Here is a 20,514-nt window from a genome sequence, read left to right on the forward strand (position 1 = left end):
CTGTCAAATTAATAATAAAACAATATATTAATTTGTGAGTGATTTGTCAGTATACCAAGTTGCTGTAGGGTTGTCATAAAATGATAATTAAATTTAAATTAATTAGTTTTGTATTAACTTTTTGTGAGTCTTTTACCCATTTCGGTCCTGAGTCTTTTATCCAGTTCGACAAAAGTAAATTTTTTCGTCGTCGGTATTCAATCAAGGAGTCGTTTCTGCGAAAACGTTTTTCGCCGATGAAAAGCCAAAAGTTGTTTGATTCCTTCCTTGAACCTCCTGCTCCTCCTGCCCCTGGTGTGTATGTGAATTGTGTGAATGAAACGTAATCACCTATTTATCCGCAAAAGGAAAGAAATAAAATAAACGACACGGGAGACGGAAAGTAAACTTTTGATTCGGAAAGGAACTGGGAAATTTATAAATACTATTGTATTGTATTGGTAATTAGCTCGAATGGAAAATTAATAAATTGGTTGATTTATTGTGGAAGAACTTTACATTATTAGCTTTATCTTGGATCTTGCCATTGCTTCGGCAAATTGAAACTGATTTTAAGTCGTTAATCGCCATGTCAGTCATATGTGTTTGACTATAAGTTCTACATTAGCCACGTTCCTCATTTTATATTCAATTTATTGTATTTTTTTGTATTTTTTTTGTACATATCAATTTAAAAATAAAACATTAAAGGTTTATTAACAAAAATAAAATTATAACAATATATAATATATAATATATATATTAAATATATGTATATATATATGTATATATATATATATAATATATATATATATATATATATATATATATATATATGTTACATATATAATATATATATATATATATGTCTGAAAAATTGACCTCCAAATTTCTTGGCTTGTCGGAAAAAAAAATTAATATACAGCCATGCCAGTCATATATATGTGACATAAAAATAGTGTTTCTCCAAGAATTTTTGGACTTTTATCTTTTTGATGCATTATTTATATTATTATTTATTTAAAATTGTGTAATACTGTTACCATGTCCCATGTAAATTTTTTTCTGATATGGAAGCGATTAACGTGTTAAATTACGTACTGAAGTAAATAAAATCCGTTGTGCCTAAATAGATTAAACAAGGATTGTCTTTAAATATTCGCCAAATTTTGATTACCACATTTTAGCACTACATTTTTTCCTTGTTTTTCTTTTAAATGCTACCATGTCCTATGTGCTCATTTTTCAAAAATAAGTCTTCAGCATTTTTATTTTTTATAGTCCTTCCAGTTCTTCTATTTTCTTTCAATGACATCGTGCAATATGCATTTTTCTTTAAAAGTGCAGTTTCTTTAGACGACGGTAATTTTCCTTCTTAATTTGTCATCTCAGAGACTTTCTTCAGAGTCCATATTTCTAATCCGTAAATGATTATATGAAGGAATTTATCAATTTCTTTAGCAAGTCAAGAAGTTTTCTCTTCAGTAGAGTGCTTTCTTAATGTTTAAGTAACTATTTATTTCGCTTAGTAATAGAGCTAATAGAGACATAATATGGATTGCTCGTCAGAAGAGTCTACTTATAATTTTTAGATGGATTTCCAATGAAATTTGTTGACACTCGTTTTTATTTTTCAATAAATAGATTGTTTTCTTGATAGTGACTCTTTTTATCTTCTTGGTCAATATTTAGTTTGCTCGTCAGTACAATCCTTTTCTTACGATATTGAGATTCAACTTGTTTTTCAGTCGAGTCTACATTTTGATTCCTAAATTGTTATTTAATTAGCTTGTTTGTAGACTCTTTCATTTTCAACTAATTTTGTAGTAAATTTTTCGTATTTTTCATTAACTTTCTCAAGTTTTCGTATTTTTCATTAACTTTCTTCAAGTTATAGTAATCGCAAAAAAAACTAAAATGAAATTTTTCATATATCTTTACATTTCAGAGGTTTCTGAACATTTTGGCATACCTTGGAAAAATTGATGTATGTTTGGATACAATTTTTGTCCACGATTTCGGGCGCACAAATTAACCGATTTAAATAATTCAAAAAACATTCGGTTTTTATTGATAGGAAGACGTGCTGATTAGGTTTTGATAAAGACAGATTTAGCCGTTTCGGAGATATGGGGCAAAAAGTTCCAAAAACGGTTATTCAGTTTTTGACAGAATATAGTACCCGATTTGAATGGTTCAAAAAACATTTCACTTGTATTGACAGAATGAAGAATTGATGAAATTTTTGGTAAGGCAATGTACACATTCTTAAGTGTTTTGAGCGATAAGATCGACTGTGTATATTTTATGAACGATAAAATACATAGTGATTATAATCATCTATTTAAAAATGCATAAAACAATTGTTGTAAATCATTGATCAATTTTTATTGATTACTGATTTATTCCTTCGAATATTTAATTGTGGTACGGAAAGTTCCAGCAATTTGCCTTAACGCACGATGCCAAACACCACTAGTTTTTAGTTACTATTTATTTCACTCGATAATAAGTTCGTCTGTAGTGTCTATTATAACTTCTAGATGGAATTTCAATAAATTTGTTGACAATTTATATTATTTTTTTAATAGATAGATTAAGGCTAAGGTCAAGGTATCGAAATTTAATTTATCAGTAAGAACCCATGTCTCTAATCCGTAAATGAACAGAGTGTTTCATATGGAGCAATTTTTCAGTTTATTTAGCAACTCAAGAAGTTTGTTAGAATTTTTTTATTTTTGAGTTTAAGTTTTTTTATAATATTCTATATTGTTAATTTATTCATTTTAACCCATATAAAGTCCTTGCCACTCGTTGGTATATTCATCTTTTTTATATGTTTGATTTTAGGTTGCTCTTTTATGACTTTATTAACTTCCCGTAGGGTAAGTTATAGTAATCGTCCAAAAATCGAAATCAAAAATTTTTACATTTCTCGACGTTTTGAAGGTTTTTGAACATTTTGGCATACTTCAGAAAAAATGGATGTGTGTGTGTGTGTGTGTGTGTGTGTTTTGTATGTCCGCTTTTTTTCGTCCACGTTTTCGGGCGCACGGATCAACCGATTTGAATGGTTTAAAAAACATTCGATTCCTATTGATAGGGAGATGTGCTGATTAGTTTTTGGCAAAGGCAGGTCCAGCCGTTACGGAGATATGGAGCAAAGAGTGCAAAAAATAGAAAGCGAGTTTTTGAGGGAACGGATCAACCGATTTGAATGGTTTAAAAAACATTCGATTCCTATTGATAGGGAGATGAGCTGGTTAGTTTTTGGCAAAGGTTGGCCCAGCGGTTCCGGAAATACAGAGCTAAATGTTAAAAAAATGGCAGTTTTTGAGAGAACTAAGTGTCCGATTTAAATTACCTAAAGAACTTTCTGCTTGTTTCAACAAAATAATTGATTTTGGAAAAAAAAATTTTTTGTTTCTAATTTTTTTTTCAAAAATTTTTTTTTGTAATTTTGGATTAAAAATTCAAAAAATCACCCAAGCTAAGCACAGTCTAAGCGCCACTCTGGTACAAATGTTTACCCAAGTGCGTTTAGACTGTTTATGTACTGGGGCACTTTTTCAATTTTGTGAAAATTATTGAAAAATGTGAAAATGCCGCCAAGCTAAGCACAGTATAAGTGAAAATGTCGCACAGAATTATTTGCAAATGCGTTTAGACTGTGACTATGCGGGGGCACTTTTTCAATTTTGTGGAAATTTGGCAACTATTTTTTTTTTTTTTTGAAATTTGATTCGAAATGAAATGACGATTGTTAATGTTCTGGAGATGATAAATTGATTTATTTATAATTAACTTTCCGTAGGGTAAGTTATAGTAATCGCACAAAAATCGAAAATGAAAATTTTTATATATCTTTACGTTTCAAAGGTTTCTGAATATATTGGCATACCTTAGAGAAAATTGATGTATGTGTGTGTATGTGTGTGCGTGCATTTGTGTGTGTTCAGATACAAATTTTCGTCGACGATTTCGGGAACCGGGATGAAGCAATTTGAATAATTCAAAAAACATTCGATTCGTATTGATAAGGAGACGTGCTGATTAGTTTTTGTCAAAGGCAGGTCCGTTCCGAAGATATGGGGCAAAAAGGGCCACAAACGGTAACTCAGTTTTTAAGAGAACGGATCGTCCGGTTTGAATAATTCAAAAACATTTTACTTGCATTATCAAGATGAAGATTTGATCAAATTTTCATGAAAATAGGTCTAGCGGTTTCGGAGATCTAGTAAAAAAAGTAAAAAAAAAATAATATTTGGCGGTCAACAATAATCATTAGACATTAGACATATGCACATCAAATTATCAGATATTTTTCAGAGATTTTAACAATATCAGAGATTTTAACAATAAGTATACATTTTGTTAACATTCCTATGGGTTCCGTACCAATGCTTATGCTTTAGACACCGACGCGGCGCTTACGCGCTTCGATATTTAGTCTCTATGCATTAAAGCAGTACGATTGCTTTGAAAAAAAGTTCATAATTTCCAAAATATTTCAAAATAAATTTTTCAACAAAATGTAAGTTTTTGTCAAAAATTTATATAGTTCCTCAAAATTCTATTTTTTTTCAGAGTAAATTTTTTTCAAAAATGTTAATCTTTTCAAAAAAAAAAATTTTTGGTACGGGAAGTTCCAGCAATTTGCCTTAAGGCACGATGCCATGCGCCCCACTAGTTTACGTTTCTCGTCAGTAGAGTTTTTCTTTCACTTTCAGGGTGCTACTTAACTCGCTTACTAAATATAGTGCTATTTTAATTTCCATGATGAGATTCAATTTGCCTACAGAATAATGACTACTGACGCGTATGAAAAAGACTCTACTAACACATTAAAAACTGAATCTAATAAAAAAGGACTCTACTGACGCATACATTTCAAAAAGGAACTATATTGAGCTTTAAGAAGAAACTCTACTGACAAGCAATTACAAAAAAGAGTGAAATGACTACTAAGGAGCCAGTACAGAAACAAAGAACTCTACTGACGAGTAAGCCAAATACAACTGGCTTACCGACGCGCGATTGAGAAAACTCATCTCGCAATTTAATTTGCTCGTCCTTAGTGTTGTATTCTAATTCCTCGTTGATATTTAATTATCTCGTCAATCGCTCATTTGCTTTATCTTTCTAGGTCGGTCTTATTTAAAGGCCGCGTCTCTGATTCACAACTAGTCACACACCAAATGTACCATATTTATACATTTTTCTGGTAAAAAGTCACCTCGCACCGCCCTCGTCCTATTTTCAACCCATCATCATCCCACTCTGGCTTCGCCTTCCTTGCCTTCGTCGTTGATCGAAAGAAAACACATGTTGCCACAACCGCCTCAACCGCATGCCGTCGTCGTCGTCGTTGTGATGCGAAACACGTCAACTTATGCGAATAATACATCCATAATACATTACAACAGAGAGAAAATACACATTACAGATGCATTGACGACGAAGACGACGATACACTATACTACACATCTGATGATGACCCAGATGATCGATACGAAACGTCAGTCGGTCGGAGGAGACCCAGTAGCATGTCTTGTAATTGCAAATCACATGATATTACGAGAATAGGTATAAGGTGACGTGCAAGTACATTTGCAGAATAAAATTCAACTATAGGGATTAGGAGGACAAGGACTCTACTGACGAGAAAAATGAGATGCTCTACATGCAATAAAAGCTATTAGGATCATTATTAGTAGAGATAATTTCAAGTATCTAAAGAGTGCCAACAGTGATTGAAAGTGGACTCTACTGGATGTAGAAAACAACATTTTACTAAGTACATGACTTACGTCGGGTCAGCCAGTATATATATCTTATATATAAAAATGAATAGCAAAATGTGTTGGTAAGCGCATGACTCAACAACGCCCAGACCAATTTGGCCAATTCTTTTTTTAAAATGTTCGTTGATGTCCAAGGACGGTTCTTACGGCGAGAAAAAATCGAATAATTGCCGGGAAAACCCTAAAAACAGCCCTTATTTTTTTCTCATACAAACGTTTTCTAACTAAAACGTAGAACCAATTTGAGCTTTATTGCTATTATATAAAGTTCATATTAAATTACAAGCACTCACTGTATACTCCTCCTAAACGATTATTTGGATTTTGATAAATCTTTCTGAAGTTTGTTAAGGAAATTTTCTAGGATGTATGTGATTTTAAATTACTGGGATGTATGTGCAATATTGTAGAAATAAATGGAAAAAAATTGCAAAAAACGACATGTCATTGTTTGCATTGAAAATAAATGAAAACTATTATCTGCCAAAAATTTCAATTTACTAATGAACCTGGACAATATTAGAATATGTACAATAAATTGATGATTATGAATGAGTAAAAAGATGTGTACATTATTGTTGCCAAAGAGCAGCTGAGATGTGCCAGAAATCGAAATAATATAAAATACAGTATATGTATGGCAGATTGAATGATATACATATGAACAGGATATGACAAATTAATTTACTTGAAATATGAAATTAAGTATTAATCAGAGCCGGACCTACCTTTAATGCGATGCATGCGAAAAATACGAGCGCACGCCTTAGGGGGCTCCAACACAAGATACGGATATTAAATTTTCAAAATAGTTTTTTTTCAATATATAATTTCTTTGCATCTTTTACTAATCTTTGCACAATATTTTTAAAATTCGTAAAATATTTACTTTATAACAACAAATGGGAAAGTAAAGATGAATACATACAATTCGACCCTCACGATATCAATTAGGAGAAGTTTGAGATGCAATTTTGGATATCTTAAATAATAAAAAAATAAATTAATTTAATCCAACACAAGGTACCAGGGTTATGTTATGGTTATGGTTATGTTATACCGATTAAAAGACTTAAATTTCCAAAATAGTGTGGGAATTGAGACTCAACATTTTATTTAAAGCAGTTCTACATTTAACATCGCTCATATTATAAATGTATATGCATTTTGGCGTGAAGAGTAATTTAAAAAAACAATAATTATTTTTTGGTAAATATTAGTATATTAGGTGAATATTAGTATATTATATTAAAACAATGTAGACATGGGTACAGTGCAACGTCTGTCGTGTCATCTAGTATATATATATACATATATATATATATATATATATATATATATATATTTATACATATATCCTCCTCTTTCTCTATAAGTCCGAAACACATTAAAAGTTTTAGCGCAGTGCACGAGGGCGACCGGGGGGCACTTGAAGAATATATTCTTCAACTTTTTGGCTACTTAGAGTAATATTAGTTTTGCCGAGAGTTGCTTAGAGCCAAACCAACCCTCTAATGCGCCCCCTTAGACCTCATAAAGTTAACTTTACCACTATCCGACCATATAATATAAATATGTAGGACGAAGTAAATCGAAACACAAATAAATGATACACATGTAGTGTCGAAACGACCAGGATAAATATGATAATTACTTTTTTTACACTATATATATGTATGTGTGTCACGATGGAAAAATTTTCAAAAATTTTGCAGAGCGTCGAATTTTCAATAAAAAATGACACGAATTTTTACTTTTAATTCATTTGTCGCTAAGCTATACCTAATTTTTTTTTAAATTTTCAAAATATTTTCCATGGTATTTCCATACGAAGTTTGAATGAATTGCGCACTATCTAAAAGTTAATATTAAGGACTAAAACTTCCGGAGAATTGTTTTTTATCAATTTGGAACCATTTGAGCCCTTGGGAGCAAGGAAATTCGAAAATGTCCATATTAAGGACCACCCCAAATATATATATATATATATATATATATATATATATATATAGGATAAATACAAGGATATATATATATATATATAAATATATAATTTATATATATATATATATAAATGGAGCTCTCTTCCAAATGTCCGAATAAAACTCGAAAACGGCTGAATCGATTTGGCCAGTCAGTCTTGAAAAATTCGTGTCAATCCAGAGAAAGTCCAAAAGGTGAGAAATTATTTTAAATCCGCGTAGAAACTTTACATTTTTAATTTGAAATTTTTTGTAGAAGCGTAATTTAAATAAAACAAAGGACGGTGGCAATTTCGTGAAATGTCAAACGCTTTTGACAGATGATGTTCAATTACGTTTAATAGGATGTTTTACGCGAATATTATTTAATTATGATTAAATTGTAGTAAGTAGCTCTGTTTGTAGTTTTATTTATATACAAAAACGTTAGTAAACGGGCCGCAAGTGTTACTAGAAACTCAAAATATAAACTTTTTTGATATGTTAATATGAAAATGCACTTTTTGGCATATTTTTATCAAACACGGTGCTCTGAAAGATCTCATTTGTATAATTATATACTCATTGGTATTTATAAAACATTTTCTAGGTTATATTATTTTTTATTTATCTTATTTAAATTCAGAACCTAAATTTGGTATCGATCAAATGGACGAAATCTTTGATTAACCATAAACGGTAATCATAAACGGTAATCTTTGAAAATTCATAATAAAAGTATTTTCTTCCGTTGGTAGTTTTTTTAGCATTAGTTAAAAGTGTAATTATTTTGTAAAATACCTTTAAAATTAAAATAAGACATTAAACCTGTTAGCCACCTGACCGTTCCAAGTTACCCCGTCTATGGGGTAAAAAAGTCTAGATAACAAATTTTTGAAAGACGGCAAAAAAGCACACTTCTACAATTTTGAAGTAACTGGCAGTTTTACTGAACGTAGTCAGATAATTGTTCGTTTTAAATATGCTGTTTATTGTGATATAATTGTTTTGGTTTTCGCAATATAGTTTATATTTTCTCAAAGTCAAATTGCATCTTCGCTACTGCTCTACATATATACTTTTTATTGAATTTACTTGAATTCATTGAATGTTACTTGAAACTTTTCAAAAAGCAGGTCAAAAAAGAAATACTCAATTCATTTTCTATCTCTCCTCTCTACTAGCAGAAATTTGAAAATTTTGTATAAGCTCAGTTGTATTATTTACAATTATACGCAAAATCCTGAATCAAAAAAATCTGAAAAACTTGAAACGTAATCAATAAGTCGAAAGACCAAAAATGACTTGGATTTGATTATACCAAGTTTTCTATAGATAAATATAGACAAACTAATGGTGTTTATAGCATTCAAACAACACATCCTTATACACTTAAAGTATTAATTTTTTTGATTCTCTAGAAATTGTTTAGAATACACCTTACTTAGCAAAACAACGTTTGCCGGGTCAGCTAGTATATATATATATATATATATCCATACATGCATCCATTTATCCTCGTATATCTTTTCTTCCAAGGTGTTAAAACCGTGTAGATGAGGACGGGGGCAAAAATTGATCATTTTGCTTCACAAAAGTCATGTGATGTGTGCAAATACGTGATCGGACTGGAAAGACTAGTAGAAAGACGAGAAAGACTCGACTCGACTCGACTTGTGAAAACAATACTCGGAGGGTGGTACGGAACCCATCTCGAATACAAAGGAATTGTATCGGGGTGGATAGGAAAGGGTAGATAGGATAGAGGGGGTGGGTGTGCGATGTATATGTATATATATATATATATATATATATATATAAATATATATATTTGCTGTTGAATCGGTGCACCTTTTGACAGTCTTCATCACCATCTCCAATACTTTTTTACATAAAGTAGGTACGATTTTTTTCTTCCAATTATCAAAGATAAATCAAAGTTATAGGTAATATACAAATGTATATGCTTCAAATATTCATTTCAACTAACTTAAGAATATGATATACAAAAATCTTAAATTAAATACAATTTTAAGTAATGAACAATTATTGAGTTCAACGAACTTCTTCCTTTTTTTGCGCGCAACCTTGAACAAGAGCTTGCTTCAGGTTAAAGTGCATTATGCTAAGAAATCGCCCCTAAAAGCTAATTTCGGGACTCGCCAAATTAACAAAGGCGCTTAACGTTTTAAATAATTATTACCTACTTTTTATATAAATAAGCAAATTTTAGCACGTTTTGATTTAATGTCATTACACTTATTGTCAAAAATTTAATCTATAATATAGAAATGAATCGCAAAATATGTTGGTAAGCGCGTAACTCAACAATGCCTGGACCAATTCGGCCAATTCTTTTTTTAAAATGTTTCGTTGAAGTCCAACGATGGTTCTTACGGCGAGAAAAAATCGAATAATTGCCGGGAAAACCCTAAAAACAGCTTTTTTCTTTTTCACATACAAACGTTAGCATTTTTATATTTTTGCCATCGGATACGTAATATTTACTCATGTCAATGGAGCGTTTTGGGTCTGAATTTTTTACTGTGCTCCGATTTGTATAAAATTTTGAAATTAGGTTTATCTTACTCTCAAGTTCAAAAGTGAAAATAATTTAGACTCCTTTGCCACTTCCCGGATGGATGACATTTCTTCTCAGTGGTGTAATTTTACTTTTATCATAATAACGTCGGATATCGATAAAAGAACTAATTATAAGACAAAAATGTTTTATAATGATTTTCAAAAAAGCAAATACTCATCATTTTATTTAAAGCAGTTGCACATTTAAGATCCATATGGATGGATGTATATACATTTCGGTATAGACTGTAGTGTAAAATAACATAATAATTTTTAACTAATTGGTAATTATCAGTATAGGTTATTAAAAAAAATTGAACTTTTGAATTGTAAACATAAGTACAGGACTGTCGGGTCATCTAGTTACTAAATAAAAGCCAAATTTAATTTTCTTTAAATTTAATAGCAACCTTTTGTTTTTTAACTTGACTTATATTCAATGGATTATACAAAAGTAAAATGATTAAATTTAAATATAATAATTATAATAGATATAAATAAAAATAAATAATTTTGTTATTATTTATGACTCGAATTTTACTTTATATTTCAGACATTATAGACTCTATAATATAGAGTATTTTAAATTTATAATAATTATTTCTTGTTTTTGTGTTTTATTGATATCTGAAAATAAGTCATTGGTTAAATATATCTAAAAAAAATCTGTTCACACACACACGCACACGTTAACACTTACACACATACATACTTTTTCCAAATTCGGTCTCATTCGATTCAGAATGGCTTGAAACGTCGAGAAAACATGAAATTAGCGAATCGGATTTTTTGATGAAAACATAAACTTCTCCGTCGGGAAGTTAATAACTAAATTTGATTGTTATTTAATAAGTTCTTGTCAGAAACAGTTGAAAAGATATTTTTTTTTGGGTGGTCCTTAATATGGACATTTTGGAATTTCTTTGCGCCCAAGGGCACAAATGCTTCCAAATTAATAAAAAATAAATCTCTGAAAGATTTAGCTCTTAATATTAACATATAGATAGTCCGCACTTTAAGTTTCGTAAGTAAATTCTTGCGCCATCTGTGATAGAAGACTTGTAATTTTTATGGAAATTTATTACTGTTAATATGATTGTCAACATCACCAATTAAATAGCTTTTTGCTGCAAAATTAATTTTGATGCCACGATGAATAAATATTTTGTTAAACAGCCCACATCGATTTAATTAGCGGTTGAGTGAAATTACAAATATTTTTAAGTGTTATAATATTTGAGTTCACAAATGCTATCACAGATGGCGCAAGGATTTACTTAATATGTTATATGTTAATAATAAATATACGAAACTTTTAATTGAATTGCGGACTATATGAATATTAATATTAAAAGCTAAAAATTTCAGAGGTTTTTTTTATTAATTTGGAAGCATTTGAGCCCTTGGAAGCAAAGAAATTCAAAAATGTTCATATTAAGGACCACCCTAATATATATATATATATATATATATATATATATATAAATATAAATGTGTATATATGTTTACAAAGCATAATAAAAGCTAAGTGTATACAATACATGTGTTCTTATACATTTTCTTTTGTATATATTTTTGGGGTTAAATTCACGGTTAGTTAAACTTTATAAGAACCATCTATCCGGAATATATTTATATACACAAGAATAATATATACTTGTATATATATATATATATATATATATATATATATTTGGAGGGATGTATATTGTTTTTGACCTTTTTGTGGGGTGATGATGTTATACCGAAAAATGACGATAATGAATACTTACATTCTAGAAGCCTATTCGAAACCCCTATCTGTTTCATATTTATTTCACGTATATATAATTTGTATATATATATATATATATATATATATTCTGTAATATTTATCATCTCGATTCGTATCCCTAATTGACGGTGTACTCTCCTTAATATTACCAAAAATATTATCTTTTCTTGGGTTTATGTTCGAACTTTTTGGAAGTACAGATAAATTGCCCGACATGTAATTGAGCGATTAATAAAAGTTATCTCAATTTGACTCGGGGACTTCATTAATTTCAGCCAAATGTTCGGTTATCTATAAATTATCTTGGCAAAGAATATTTGTTGGAATCATATCTTAAATGTGTGTGTGTGTATATGTGTCTGTCTACCTGTCTGTCGGGGCTCATAAGAAGCCTTCAGAAGCAATTTGCTATTTCGCAAAAGTTTTAAGAAAACTCTTCGCCGGTTACCTGTCCGGAATAAAATAGAAACTAACTCGCGCTTTTGCACAATAGTAAAACTCTATTATGTTTAGTTTAGTTTTTTTTATTGCACCATGTTTGCCTGAAAGTCGATGAAAAAAATTAAGAAAACCATAGGAAAAAAATTCTAATATATATGATGGAATTTTTATATTTGTGAAACGATGGAAGCTTACGGAAACTAGTTGTAAGTAGCATTTAGCCTTAAGGCAAAATAATTGAAATTCAGCTGTTTAGGTAAAATTAGTTAGAACTGTTTATTTCGAAAATAAAATTTTTGCTTTTACTAAAAAATTTATTGAATAATTTTTAAAATTCAACCTTATTATAAGCCTATAATATTTTAGTATGTTATTTCAGACTACGAAATTTATAGTCATACAAAGTTTTATCAAAACCGCCAGAATTTTTTTTTAAATGTTAAATGATAATAGTTAAATAGACAATTATTTGCTAATTATTATTGTGCTTAATTCGTAGACTCGAAAATTAATATTTTTATATATAATCATGTTTCAAAGGTATCTGAGCATTTTAGGATACTTTAGAAAAAATGACAGTATGTGTGTGTGTGTGTGAATGTGTAGATACAATTTGAATCCCTTCTAAAAAATTTCAAAGTTTTCAAAAATTTCATTTTTTTTTAATTTTAGTTTTAAAAATTTCTAAGTTTTCAAAAAATTTGTCAAAAAAATTTTAATATTTTAAAAAAAAATATCAGTATTTTTAAAAGAGACAATTGTTCCCAATATTAAAATTTTTCAAGTGTTTTCAAAATAATCTAAAATATTTAAAAGAATTGAAAATTCACAAAAAAATGATTTAGATTTTCTTAGCTTCTAGACTTTTAAATTATAGTTTTCAAAAATTTCCCATTTTAAAAAAAATATCAATATTTTTAAAATAGACAATTATTCTCAATATTCAAAATTTTCAAGTGTTTTTAAAATAATCTAAAATATTTATAAAAATTCAAAATTTACAAAAGAAATAATTTAGCTTTTCTAAGCCCTTGGGCTTTTAAATATTAGTTTCCAAAAAATTTCCAATTTCTCAAAAAATTCGTAAACTGTCAAAAAATATCAGTTTTTTTAAACAAAGACAATTTTTCTCAATATTTAAATTTTTCAAATGTTTACAAAATTTTCTAAAATGTTCAAATATATTCAAAATCTTCAAAAAAAAAATGAATTTAGCTTTTCTGGGCTTCTAAGCTTTTAAATTTTAATTTTTAAAAAATTTACAAATTTTCAAAAAATTCATAAGTTGTCAAAAAATTATCAGTCAAATTTTTCAAGTGTTTTCGTAATAATTCAAAATAATTAAAAAAAGACAAAATTCACACAAAAAAATTTAGCTCTCTTTGAGCTTCTAGGCTTTTAAATTTTAGTTTTCAAAAAATCATAAGTTTTCGAAAAATATCAGTATTTTTAACGAATAAAATTTTTCTCAATATTCAAATTATTCAAATGTTTTCAAAATTTTTCTAACTCTTCTAGGCTTTAAATTTTAGTGCTCAAAAACATTTATAAATTGTCAAAAAATATCAGTTTTTATAACAAAGACAAATTTCTCAATATTCATATTTTTCAAAAATTTTTAAAATTTTCTAGCTCTTCTAGGTTTTAAATTTTAGTGTTCGAAAAATTCATAAGTTTTCAAGAATTATCAGTATTTTTTAAGACAATTGTTCTATTTAAATTTTCCAAATATTTTTAAAATTTTCTTAAATGTTGAAATAAAAATCAAAATTCTCAACAATTCAGCTTCTTTGAGCTTTAGGCCATACACCATTATTTCCATGATTTTCTTTTAATGTTTATAAAATATCCTATAATTTTGTGAAAATGTTTAAGTATTTTATAGGGTATATTTTGAATATTTTCATGTATGTTATGAAAAAAAAAATCGTGAAGTTTAATTGGGAAAACCTGACAAAACATGACATGTCACATATTTTCACACTGAAAAATCTAATACGGGTTTGACGTTTCGCGTTATTTGCTTCTGACAGAGGTAATATCAATATATACCTATAATATATATATATATATATATATATATATACATACAAAAATATGTTACATGTATCCCTTATTACCTTGTTCAAATTTCTCTAATCTTAAAAATGATTCCAAAATCTCATAAAAATTATCATTATATTCAAAACTCGGAACGATTACTTCGAAACAGTGATTAAGTTGTAGCAATTAAGATTTTTTGATATCCTTTCAACTTTTGACTTTGTTTTAATCCGAGTTTGAAACAGTATTAAGAGAAAAGATTTAAATACTTAAGCAAGAAGATGTTGTCCGCGGTTTAATGTTGATAACTTTCACAGGGAAAAGTTTGAGATGAAAATATCAGGGGTTTAGAACAATTGGGGCGAAGGGGAATATTTAACTTGCCTTAGGGTAAGTTATAGTAGTCGCCAAAAATCTAGAATATTTTTTTTACCTTCCAAAGGTTTTGAAACACCTTAGAAATGATGGATGTAGGTGTGTATATGTATGTACTGTATCCGTAATTATTGTTATAATATTCGAAAGCACTGATCAACCGATTTGAATGATTCAGAATACATTCGATTCTTATGGATTATTTTTAAATATTCTTAAATATTTCTATGTACTGAAAATAACGTCTACAGTATTATGACGCACAATAAGTTTAATTTAAATTAATAATTAAAAAAATATGTAATTTAAACTTAATTTATTCTAATATATTTAAATTATTTTTTTTATTAGTTTATTGGTTTTAGAAGCAAGTAAAATTATGTTTCAAGTGAATAATGTATTAAGTTCAGCTATTATTTATTTTATAAAAATTTTTTGTTGATCTTATATAAATGTTTTAGAGTTAATCAGATTTTCTTGTTACTTTTGTATGATGAATTGTTAATATGCAAACGCCTATATATATATATATATACATGTGTATATTTGTATGTAAATGTATGTGTGTAATATAAAGATATTGGTATGCAAGGCGTAGAATGAATTTGAAATTCAAAACCGCATCGAATCTGTGCGCTTTGGGAATATATTTGACTTTGATATCTTCACATACACACACAAATGCACATTTACATTTATTTTCATATACATTACATACATAAATTATATATATATATATATATATATATTTATATATATATATATATTATTTTTGTAGTATACATTTGTCCTCTTTTTAAACAGATTTTGTAACGTTTTTGCAATACCTTTTATTTTTTTCTCAAAATTATAAGCTTGTTAATACTACAGTATGCGTGCATTTTTGAAATAATTTTGTTGCTATATATTTTTGTTAATAAAATACATTAACAATTTGTTTAAAATTATTAATAATCAATATAAAATGTGTACCATCCAAGCCAAGTTCCGCCCGCTTGTGCGCGCAACCTGGATCGACGGCTCGTTTCAGGTTAAAGTGCATTTTCCGAACAAAACGCCCCTAAAAATTAAAATAATGTATAATACCATTTTGTGTTAAAATGATATACTAAGACTAAATGTACTTGTAAATACCATGGAAAAATTAAGAGTAAATTAATAAATTCAAGACAAAAAAGTTTGACGTCTTTTACTGCTTTTGCAAGAGTGCTTTGTATTCGCATATTTTTCCTTTGCAAGAATTGTGTATAACTTTTAAATCAATATAGCATAGTTTACAATATATACTCTAAAATGACACCAATAAATTGCGTTTTTAAATAGTATGTACTTGTAAATCGTATAAAAAATGAAATTAAATTAAGAAATTCAGTTTATGTTTAAGTTTATGGAGTCTTTTACTGTTTACAAGAATTGTGTATAACATTTGATATATATATTATGATATACTCCAATATAACATTAATAAGCTGTGTTCCTTGATAAATTGATATTCCATATTTTTTTACCCATTAATATTTCATTCCACCGTCTTCTTGTGAGGTCTCAAGTACCCTAGTAGTTTATTTTCTCTATTTTTTGTTGTTAAAACATGTACTTTACGTGCAATGTGCAACGTTTAATGTTTCGTTTTTGTTTCGTTTTTGTTTTGTTTTGTTTTGGTCTTGTTTTGTGCAAAGGAATAATTAAACATGTGTTTATTTCAATTCTAAACAGACCGCGGGCACTTTTGAAGGAGTCCCACACATTTTATGGGAAGACGGATGATGTAGAAATAAATAACTGATTTACTCGTATACGTATATATATATATATATATATATATATATATATATATATATAGTAACTTAATATTTATTTCATTATTTATTATAAATATTCAAACAAAATTTACAGTTTCATCTGCAACAAAAATCGAAACCAAAAAATTCTCCTTATAAGATCTCCTAAGATTTTTCTCCGCCGTTTTCCTCCTCCGAATGGAAGTTGAGCGATAAAATTAGATTTATGCGACTCTATCTCTATCTGGACCAATCACACTTATTTATTATACCAATTTATTTAGAAATAGACAATAAGACGATACTAGACACTATTAGATACAAGTAGACATTGCCACCAGTTTGGGAGAGAATCAGAACTGTGGGAAACCCATTGAAACCCATTGAACCCACTTAAGTCCAGGAGTCTTGTAAAAAAAAAATATGTGAAAATCTTGGACAATGACATCAAATCTTCTAGAGTTAATAGTTAAATATATAATAATTTTATTTAATATAAAACATATAAGACTTTTGTCCTTTTGGTCAATAGACAAAGAAGTGGTACTTCTAAAATTTAAGGGAATTAAGAAAGTTTTAAGACAATTATTTGGAGACACTCATAAAGTTTGCTTTGATATGCATAGTGAATAAAAAGTACATCTGCCAAATGGAAAATAAAATTTAATTCATCCCAAATCGCCCTGCGGTTATTCGCACCATTCACGTCTTATTTTCCAGTTGAAAATTTTCCACTTATCCCATGGGATATTAGAGAAATGAGAATAAATTTCCAGGAACAAATAATTCTAACCTGAGGCTATGTAACGTATAATACACCCACAATAAAATATTACATCGACAAAATGTAGGCGGATCGAAAGATGCTTATTTACACCTCTATTTCTCAAGGCAAATGTAAGCAAAAGATTGGATTTTAAAATTATTAATTTTGGTGCCTTTTATGAGTATACAGAGTTATTGTAGGGTAAAATAATGTAAGACAATGTTATTGGTTATTCAATTTTGTATAAATTTCCTAAATACATCATTTATGTCAATCGAATGGTTTAGAAGTTATAAACAATATACATGAGCAAACCATTCAGGCAATAGATTGGATTTTAAAATTACTGACTTTGGGTGCGTTTTATGAGCATACAGAGTTATTGTAGGGTGCTGTGATATTAGACAATATTATTCGTTATACAATTTTGTACAAATTTGCTAAATACATCATTCCTATCAATGGAATGGTTTTCCAGTTATAAAAGATATACAAGAGCAAGGCTTTTGGGCAGAAGTGGGCAAAAGATTGGATTTCAAAATTATTGATTTTGGGTTTGTTTTATGAGTAGACAGAGCTGTTATAGGGTAAACTGATGTTGGATAACTTTGTTGGTTATACATTTTTGTATAAATTTACTAAATACATTTTTCATGTGAATCGAATGGTTTGAGAGTTATAAAGAATATACAAGAGCAACGCATTCGGGCAAAAGTAGGCAAAAGATTGGATTTTAAAATTTTTGATTTTGGGTACGTTTTATGAGTACACAGACTTGTTATAGGGTGGAATGATGTTAGACAATGTTATTGGTTATTCAATTTTGTACAAATTCATAGAAGACATCATTCATGTCAATCGATTGGTTTAGAAGTTATAAAGAATATGCAAGAGCAACGCATTCAGGCAAAAGTAGACAATAGATTGAATTTTTTAAATTATTAATTTTGGGTGCGTTTTGTGAGTATATAGAATTGTTGTAGGGTTAAATGATGTTAGACAATGTTGTTGGTTATACAATTTTGTACAAATTTACTGAGTGCATCATTCATATCAACCAGATGGTTTAGAAGTTATAAAGAATATACAAGAATAACGCACTCGGGCAAATATAGGCAAATGATTGGATTTTGTAATTGATTGATTTTGGGTACGTTTTATGAGTATAAAGAGTTGTTGTAGGGTAAAATGATGTTAGACAATATTGTTGGTTATATAATTTTGTACAAATTTGCTAAATACATCATTGATATCATTCGAATGGCTTCGAAGTTATGAAGAATATACAAGAGCAACGCATTCGGGCAGAAGTAGGCAAAATATTGGATTTTAAAATTTTTGATTTTGGGTGCGTTTTGTGAGTATACAGAGTTGTTTTATGGCAAAATGGTGTTGAACAATATTGTTGGTTATTCAATTTTGTATAAATTACCAAATACATCATTCATATCAATCGAATGGTTTGGGAGTTATAAGAATATACAAATGCGACGTATTCGGACTAGCAAAATCCTTGACTCCAGCCAGATTTTATTAAGACCATGTAAAAGACTTCATATTTAACTTTGTACCAATTTACCAAATATTTTGGTTATCTCAAATAAAAGTTTTCAAATTATTTAGTAAATTTTTACAAGCTGTACAGAACATCCTATTTTATATATTTCCATTTCCATTCCCCGATCTATATAAATGCTTATTCCACGTCATTTCAAATCTAAAACTTTGTGATTTTAGGTAAAAATAAAATGTTCCGTATTCTGACAGAAATGTCAAATAATAAATACAAATCTAAAAAGATAAGACAGTCTGCACCACATCATCATCATCGTCATGTATGAGATGATACACCAGAGAACCAGAGTTTGAAGTCACCAGAGATTTCAAATAAATCAGATATAATATTCGAAGGATCTTTGCAAGAACAGAAAATTTCTTGATATGACAAATTTATACGATGTGAGAAATAGTAGAATAATAATATAAATATATGCTGTTCGAGGGGAATGTAAGTGGAGGGTTGAAAATAGGGAAAAAGACACTGAGGGTTGTAATCTTATATATAAATTTTTCTGTAATGGGGTATGCAAGGTTAATCCTCCTAAATCTTTCTGAAGTTTGTTCGGAAATTTTCTAGAATTTTTTGATTCATAGATATATAGTTAGATTGTAGAAATAAATAAAAAAAAAAGACAAACAACCGCTTATCATTGTTTGACCTTGAAAATATTTAAGGCATAGTTTGACTTTAAAAACAAATGAAGGGCAAAAATTTCTATTTACTTATAGGCTAAGGCAATATTAAAATATAATTCATTTATGATTATGAATAAAAAAAATTTTATGTCTACATTATTATTGCCGAAAAGCAGCTCAGATGTGCCAAAAATTAAAATAATATAAGATTTACAGCCAACATGCCATGTTTGTCAGTGATATTACACATCAAACTTAGCCTATAATGCAATTTGACAGATTATTATTTTTAACTTCCCGTAGGGTAAGTTATTGTAATGGGCCGAAAATCGGAATTGAAATTTTTTACATTTCTCGACGTTTTGAAGGTTTCTGAACATTTTACTGGCATACCTCAGAAAAAATGGATGTGTGTGTGTGTGTGTGTGTGTGTGTGTGTATGTATGTATGGATACAAATTTTCGTCCACGTTTTCGGGCGTACGGATCAACCGATTTGAATGGTTTAAAAAACATTCGATTCCTATAATAAGGAGAAGAGCTGATTAGTTTTTGGCAAAGACAGGTCCAGCAGTTACGGAGATAAGGAGCAAAGAGTGCAGAAAATAGAAATCGAGTTTTTGAGAGAACGGAGCATCGATTTGAATGATCTAAAAACATTCCATAGTAATGATTGGGAGAAAGGGTTAGTAGTTTTGCGCAAAGGCAGGCCCAGCCATTTCGGGGATACAGAGCTAAATGTACAAAAAATGGCAGTTTTTGAGAGAACTAAGCGTCCGATTCAATGATTCAAAGAACTTTCTGCTTGTCTA

The 20,514-nt window shown here is 28.9% G+C and overlaps 1 protein-coding gene across 1 annotated transcript in view; it reads left to right on the forward strand.

Moving 5' to 3' along the window:
- The window catches only part of LOC113367900 (protein-glucosylgalactosylhydroxylysine glucosidase-like), a 37,032-nt gene that overhangs the window by 1,671 nt on the left and 14,847 nt on the right, over positions 1 to 20,514 (forward strand). Inside the window, exon 2 of the mRNA XM_026609474.1 lies at positions 5,212 to 5,532. Coding sequence (XP_026465259.1) covers positions 5,212 to 5,532 — 321 coding nt within the window. The remainder of the gene's footprint in view (positions 1 to 5,211; positions 5,533 to 20,514) is intronic.

This window comes from Ctenocephalides felis, unplaced genomic scaffold, assembly GCF_003426905.1.
Source record: "Ctenocephalides felis isolate EL2017-DRISC unplaced genomic scaffold, ASM342690v1 CF-g0.4_SCAFFOLD_01170, whole genome shotgun sequence".
Classification (NCBI taxonomy): Eukaryota; Metazoa; Arthropoda; class Insecta; order Siphonaptera; family Pulicidae; genus Ctenocephalides; species Ctenocephalides felis.